Raw genomic sequence first — 8,614 nt, forward strand, 5'->3', positions numbered from 1 at the left:
TATTCAACTTCTTAATATAGTATTAATGATATTATATTACGTAAAATAATAGGTGTTTTATGAACTACTTTATCATTTGTTTTCTTGCTAATAAGAGTAAAATGCATTATATGACTGTCATTGCGAAAGCAGAAATTGTTTATGCTTTCATTTAAAAATTTTGTATATTAACAAATTGCTATAAAAAATGACTATCGTTTATATTTTTAGTTGAGAAGTGTTTAAACATATATCTTTATTATGTAATTTAATTATTATATATGATGTAACGATAAATGATTTAATTATAATAGTATTAATATTTGTTTAATAGTGGTAAAAATAATTAAATTATATACTTCTTTTGTTAATAGAGACCCTGATTTACCAAAAAGGAACTCCGATTGAAGGAGTTGAAGAGGCTCTTAACGAAATTGCAAAGAACGGAAAATCGATTATGGTTTTCACAGATAACTGCTTGACTTCGATAATAGATGTCGCCGAGAGGGTTAACAGACTTTTCCCTGTCATCAAAAAGGTAAATCAGCTAATAACAATTATTTATATTAATGGTTTTTGCGATCCGTCATTTAATTATAATAAAATATAATACAAAAATATTTAAATTTAGAACATTATAATTCAATACAGGATAAGATATAGTTAATATAAACAGATTGAAATAACTAATTACAATTAACAAACACAGTGATAAATATCTATTACAGATAGATGAGTACATGAAACCAAGAGGAAAAAAACCCAGTTATTTCACTAAAATTTGTAATTACTTTAATGACAACTACGTAAAACTAGTCAAAATTGATGAGTCTGCGAAGTATAGTAAGGGGAAATAAAAATGGCGGCTGTGTCAAACTGTTAAAAAAATATTATAATTTTATATCCGAAGATCTATATCGTTAAAACTATCTACAACACTAGAAAACCAAAGATAACATTATTTAAAGTAGAGTAAATTTACTAAAATATGAGTACTAACATAGATTTTTACGTTAAATATTACCATAATTTTTTTTAAAGCAACATTTCATACAAAATGCACAGAAAAATCAATCATTTAATTTATTGAGGGAAATCTTTATCTCGGGAACCATGCGACGTACAGATGTCTATAATCACCCAAATTAAAGCTAGATTAATGTGCAATAAAGTAGTTTATGAGGTTTATCTTCTTAGGTGTAATAGTTTTCATATTACTAGCTGAAATAAATTGATTTATAGTAGCTCTGTCAAAATTGTATATGCAAAATTTATGTTCATATGTAAATTCCACAAAAACTATTACTCCTACGAAAACAGACGTATAAAATTCTTTATTTTACACTAAACAATCTTTAATTTGATTGATGACAGACATCTTTACGTCTAATGACTCTTGAAATATAGTTTTTTTACAAATCAAACATTTTGTTGAAACAATAAGAAATTAACGATTTGTGAATTTATTTTATCAAATATCTGGAAACAATTACTGCTACAATATAATGTTATAAACTACTTAATATCACATTAAATTAAATTTAATTTGATTGAAAATAGACTTATGTACGTCTCTCGGTTCCTGAGACGAAGAATTTCCACTGATATAATATATATTATATTTAATGATATGTTCTTTTTTTTTTTTTTTTAAAAACGGTATCATGAGAACTATTGAACGTATACCTTTGTAGTAGGACTCATATTTTAAAATTAATTAAACTTTAATTTAAATAATGTTCTACTAAGTTTCATAGTGTTGTAGGTAGCTACAATGATATGAAGCTCAGAATGATTTTTTTTTTTTAATTATGAAACAGCTGCCATTTTGTGTTACTCCTAACTATACTTGACAGACTCAAACATTTTGATTAGTAATTATAATTGATTTTTTTTTAAACTGTAATTATTAATTACAATTTTCATCAAAATGGTAAAAAACTAAAGTGAAAAAACTGACTGCTTTTCCACTAAAAGGTTGACAACAAGAAATTTGTTAAAAATATGTTTTTTTTAATATTTTTTATTTTAGAAAATTATATATTCCCTTTAAATCTAGAAGCACTATACTCCATAGTTATAATCTGAATGAATTTTTTTTTTTCAATTGTATCAAAACATTTTAATTTGGTGAAAATAAGCATGAGTGATAAGTGTTTTATGTTGAAGAAATGTCCATCTACTCCAACGGAATATTAGTTAACGAATACAATTTTTAAAAGTTTCAATTTGTAGACATGGGTTATTAGGCTTTTTATATAAAGCCTTTTAATTAAAAAAAAAAAAGAGTAATGTAAATATATATAAAATAAAATTAACAACAGCATAATACAACAACATCCGAAAACATGAATTTCCAAAGTTTTAGTTTATAATTTAATATTATTTAAGAAGCTTTTGTAATCAGCCGATTATAATTATATTCTTATCATAATTTCTGTCCTCTTTTTAATAAATTAAAACCTGAACTGCTGCAACCTCTTGAAGGGTCAGCGTGATTTGGCCAGAATCACGCTCGACCACCAGGTTTTTACTCAATTAAGAGTACCCAATTTATGAGGCTGGGTGGACCTCAGAAGGGCTCGATAACCTACAGGGTTGACTCACGGCTACAGTGTAACAGAAGACATTTTTTCTGCCCAGCCGGATTAGAACTCAGGTCCTTGGAGGTAGTAGCAACGTCCCTTACCACTGTACAACCGCGCTCCCTTTGTCCTATTTTTAATAGCATATTATTTATTATACAATTTATCTATAGATGATAATATTTTCAATTTTTTTGTTTAGGAAAATAACATGAACGCCGGATACCTTGTGGTGAAATATCTGAAGGAGATAAACTTTAAAAAGAAGGTATATGTTATCGGATATGAAAGCGGAATAATCCGCGATCTTAAAGATTCCGGATTTGATGTTTTATACGAAAAAGAGGTAATCATTATATGGATTTTTTTTATTTTTATAACTTTAAACTTTTTTTGGTAATCATATATATTATCATTTTTCTGAATTGGCACAACTTCTGTTCCTAACATTTTAATATCGTGGTAGTTATTCAGAACTAGATTTTGTACTTCGTTGTCATAATTTTTGAACAACGTTACGCTCGTAATATTATGAGCCCACAAATTTTTGCCTCAGACCTCTGATCAAAATAGTTTTGTATATCCCGTCGATTACTAGTTTTGTTTCCCGTTTCTCTTCAGTCTAAATGGTTTGAAGACTAACCTTCATAAAAAATACCACATATATTTTTCACCGTATTCTCAGTCCTCTGGTGCGATTTTATTCATTATGAGAAGGCACTATTTTAGATTTGTTCTTTACACTAATTAGTCATAGTGTGAATGATGTAGCAGTTATATGACGAATCTATATATCTTAAAATTTAATTTTTGTTGCATTCACAGTCAACCACACCCTATAAATGTTGGTTTTCAAAATCCCAAGACACTGTGTGAATATTAGAATGCTGCAAATAAAATAAGAATTTAATCGAATTGAGAGATATAACGTGATATACCATATAATAAAAAACTTTCATTTTAACTATCAATCAGAATAATTGTTAAAAAATATCACTCATATTGGTTAAATGTAAAACATTACAACCAATGTACGTGATTCAGGACTTTTTTTAGGCAAGGAAGTACTGTTTTTAGAACAACGGTTTTACAAGGAGGTGTTGTTTTTTCTATATAACTCTCAACCGCTAGATTTTTTCCCAGTTAAGAATACCCACTTTCCGAGGTTGAATAGACCCTAGAAGGGCTCGAGAACCCACAGAGTTTACTCACGGCTGCAGTTCCTTAGAGTTTGCAGCATAGTGCCTTACTACTCCGCTACAGCGCTCCCCATTTCAAAATTAAATTAAATAGTTTTTTTTTTCTATTTTTGCAAAAATCCTATTTTATACCTATACTACATTTTTAACATTTTAGCAACGTTTCAGCCCTTTTTTTTGCCATTTTCAAACTATATTCTCCATCTACATCCCAAGCATATTATCATAATTAAATGATTTCATAATAGTTTTTGGTATTATATGTAATATAATTTTTTTTTTAATACAACACTTTTTTTTGTAAGGTGGGGGAGACTTATGACGTTATTGTGCAGAACCACCAAGTTTCTAAGACTGACGTTCCTATTTGCTCACTAACACCTAAATTATCAACAATTGTTGACCATTTGACATTGTCAGCAGAATCAGTCCACAACTACTTATATATATATTAAATATATATATTTTTTATTTAAATAAAAATGTATTAATTTTTACAAGTGCCCACCTTAGACAAGCCTAACGGTCATACAATACAATTCTGAGTGCCAATTTGGAAAACAAATGACCCATAGGTGCTTTATTTTAATCGATGAATTTTAAATAGTATCGTAACCACATTCTGTACAGACAGATATGGATGTAAGGCATTTTTATATGAAATTTACTCCTTGCAGTTGAAACACATGACTATTCCTGAGTTGAGGAAAATCAAATTCGAAGAAGGCGTTGGTGCTGTGGTTGTCGCGTCAGATCCTGACTTCAACTTCCTCAAGATGTTCAAAGCAACGAACTACCTGACCAATCCAGAAGTATTGCTGATACAGACCCATATTCCTTACATTGTTGCACTAAATCCCATTCTACCAGGTGCGTATTTAAAGAAGCGATAATTAAATTATACTTACATATAAGTAAAGGATTTTCTAACGCCATGTAAATAATAATAGAATTTTAGCAATATTTAAAATTATATTTATTAAATATTTCTAATTTGCGAAATAAAAATTGACTAAATTAGAATTATATGATGCTGAACTGAAAGAAATAATGGGGTGCATTGGCCCAATGGGGTAAGTGGCACTGGTGTCAATTTACCACAACAGATTTTGCGTGAGAGAACAGACCGAAAAGAACCAATGTATACTTCAAAAAATTTACTTATCAGCCTAAGAAAGATTGACACCTGTGTAGAAAATACACTGAGAGCAATTAGATCTCTATCCGTTATCCCTTTCCTAACAAGCGCAATAACATCAAAATAAAGCCCTTAAATTCTCCAACTGAATAAAATTCAAAGTTCAGTTGAATCCAATACTTTTGGTTCTTATAGACCTATATGGTCAGACGGAATGATCGTGAAGCTAGAGATAGACGTCAAATTGATCGTGCCCTATCAATTAAAATTTAAAAGAGTGGTGAACAACAACAAGTACTTCATTAATATTGTGCGTTTCATGTTATTCTTACCTTAAAATACCAAAAATAACGAATCAAAAGGGAAATTGCACACACAAGATTATTACTGTTCAGTATCTTATTTACGAGAAAGCGTTAGTTGGATTGATAGTATAGAGGTCTTCGTGATTCAAGTCAGTCACGTTAATTTCATTCTGACTGTTGCTATTAAAGAGATAGATTTAACGTACAAAACAAAGCTAATTGATTGAAGCTAATTGGTAAAAGCTTGCCAAGTGCATCATAATGGTAAGTTATGGCTAAACATCACTCCCTATGGTTTAGACCATGATCAATATCGTTGATGTTGACAAAGCTTAAGAAGTGGTTGGTAGACAATTGAGCTAGGAAAACATAAACATGAAACATACCGCTCACACCTCGCGTATTATAGGATTGGCAAATGGAAAAGTAACGAGTAAATTTTACATAACGATCATAAGTTTATTTTCAGTAATGTGGATATGGGGAGGGGGTGAAGAGGAGGAATAATATGAATACCCAAAGCTGGAGAACATACTTCCAACTACGAAAAGCATAGTAAAACATGTTTCCAACAGATTATCAAAATTGCTTTTAAAAGCTATTTGGAGAGGTCCAGTTTTCCTAAAATGTTTAGCAAAAGGGTAAATTTTAAGGAATGGAGCTACCTTGAAATTTACTTCGGGTACGTTAGGATCTAGTCAAGAATTTTTGGGAAATTTCATATTTTTCCCACCCCTCCCAATAAGTTGTAGTTAAATCTAAAGTAGAAACATCTTTTAAATCAATGCTGAGTTTAGGGAAAGAATGGGTGTGAATTTTATCACTGATGTCATCGTTATATGTCTTTTTCTTGTAAATAAATTTCACTGGTTATTAATGCAAATGATTTTTTTATTACAGCGGTAGGAGCTTTTATGTGCGCTATAAAAGCCGCTTCAGGCAGAAAGGAAACAATTGCAACAGGAAAAGGTAGTGAGTATTGCAGTAAGTACCTCAAGTCGCTTGGGTTTCCAAGCGAAAGGTGTCTCGTCGTAGGCGATGGGTAAGTGAACTTGCAAATTAATTAAACCCCAAATTATTTAATCTAGAAATTAATACTGTAGGGGACAGATACCTTTTCGAACATGAAGAGTATCAATCCTTTCAATCTAAAGTCCTTCGGTCAATAGTCAATGCTCTATGTTACCACCAAAAGCTTACACCATGTCCTCAACACCTCACTTTATTGGACGTTGTTCTATCCAGATTTTTAAATTCTCTTCAAAAACTTATTCCCGATCCTAATTACATAACACAATCCCTAACGTACCCCTAATCCTTTACGAACGTTGACAAGTCATGACCCTAAATGGCTTAACCGCTCACAGTCTCCATTGGCTTTCCAATACCAGTGACGTTAGCTGAGAAGCACTGGTATCTTTTGGAGCCTAGTTTTACGAACTTTTTTGACCACCACCCGGACTCTTTTCCTTATATAATTTTACACTGTAAAATTTAAATATCTTCACAAATAATAAAAATATAACGTAATTCTGTTTCAGGATAACTAATGATGTTGCGGCCGGTTCCGTAGCCGGAATGGACACTCTGCTTGTTCTCACTGGAGCATCAAGTTTAGACGATGTTGAAGCAGCTAAAGCCAAGAACCTTGAGCACCAGATTCCAACTTATTACGCGAACTCAGTTGCTGACCTAATCAAAGTTTTTAAAACCAAATGATGATAATTAAAGTATTGCTTTTTCTACATTAGTTCTGATACCTCGTAACCCAAAAGAAATATTTATGATATTCTTAAAAATATAAAATTAATCCTTTATTCTAGGGACATCTCGAAAGAATTCTTGAATGATATAAAAAATTTTACGGATCCAAATAAACCATACACGAAGCGTTGATTTATCAAAATAGTTTTCTTAATTTTTTTTTTTGGGGGGGGGGAGGGATTACGAGGTATCTACCACAGCAACTAGACGTTGCTGAAGGAGTAGCGTATACTGCTACAATTCTAACGAAAAGTGAAGCCAAAAAATGGGGAGTTGAACACGCCCACGGAGCTCAAGTACACGTTGAGGTTAATAGGAATGTCCGCTATTGTTTAAGTAAAACAGAAAGCAATAAGTGATTGGCTCTTAATCCTCTTCCACCCCTCAAAAGTTCACCATCAAGTGTCACCTTTTTGGCACCACTTTTCCTCACAGCTTACCGTCTCCATTATACGCATCCCTCCAAGTGAATTACAATGTTTTTATAATTCTTTAAAATTAATTTATATTTTTCAAATAAGCCTTTTCACAGAAAAATATTGGCATTTTTTATTGGAAAATAAGTTACAAAATTTTTTTGCTAGAATGAGAATGTTGATATTTAATTTCATTACATAAAATATAACTAAGGCCGGATTCGAACCTATGCAGCTTCTTTCTTTTAGGATGTTTAGAAGAGGCTTTACTCAACGTTTTGAAATTTAACATACATTTTATTTATAAATTTAAAAAAAAAAATAAGAAAAATATCAAAATTATATTTAAATACGATATCATTTTTTTCGCAATACAGGAGGCAAAAAAAAAAAATCATAATCATCTGGTTAATTTAAAACTAAATAAAAATTGTCAACTGTGTTTCAAATCATCCAGCCATTTTTGATGTTTATACATTTTTTATAAGTTATTATTTAATTTATTTCAGCCTCACAATTTTTTCTTTTTGGCCAATTCGAATTTTTTTCTTGTAGCTCTTATAATTTTACAGATATCGACAAAAAAAAAAATAATAAAACAATGATGTGCCCTACATTTTTTGTCTTTACAACATATCACCTATGTTGTGAGAATTTACATTGTAAAATTTAATTAAGGGAAAGAAACTGAATAATAATAAAGGCTAAGAGAACCCAAAGGTTCGACGCCGAAAGCATATATCGCTGGCTGCAAACATCTACCCAATGACGCTCGTCAAAACCCAAATCTACAAGATCGGTTTTGATGCAATTCTTCCACCAGCGCTTCAGTAGATTCCTATGGCGTTTACGCGCGGGTTAATTATATTAACATTTTAGGTATCTTTTCATTGCTAATCCTACATCATTACACACCCATACTGTTCGCCTCAATGCTATAACCAGATTTATATGTACCTTTTACAGTTCCCTCAAATCAGCGTTGTGTAATCTTCTAAGTTCTCCGACTCATTTTTTTTTCGCTCTGAATATTTAACGTAATATTTTTTTCAAAAAAACTTGCTTTCTGGAGGGCGTAACGTAGAGTTTAACGCCTTTCTCACACATTTTTTTACTTATAAAAAAAAAACACAAACAAGGAAAAGAGACTTATTTTTTTCCCCTATATAGTTAGTTATACATTATACATCTTAATGCTGTATATTTTATATTTTTAAATTATTTTTGT

The 8,614-nt window shown here is 30.7% G+C and overlaps 1 protein-coding gene across 1 annotated transcript; it reads left to right on the forward strand.

The window, feature by feature from the left end:
• Window positions 1–353: 353 nt before the first annotated feature.
• On the forward strand, window positions 354–8,257 carry LOC106680459 (uncharacterized; the record flags this gene model as incomplete). Its single annotated transcript, XM_014420182.2, has 5 exons — window positions 354–517; window positions 2,767–2,910; window positions 4,441–4,633; window positions 6,107–6,248; window positions 6,748–8,257. Coding segments are annotated over 5 exons (821 nt in total), but the record flags the coding sequence as incomplete, so codon positions are not given.
• Between the last annotated feature and the right edge of the window lie 357 nt (window positions 8,258–8,614).

Source organism: Halyomorpha halys, unplaced genomic scaffold, assembly GCF_000696795.3.
Source record: "Halyomorpha halys isolate HHAL.00 unplaced genomic scaffold, Hhal_1.1 Scaffold263.1, whole genome shotgun sequence".
NCBI classification, from domain to species: Eukaryota; Metazoa; Arthropoda; class Insecta; order Hemiptera; family Pentatomidae; genus Halyomorpha; species Halyomorpha halys.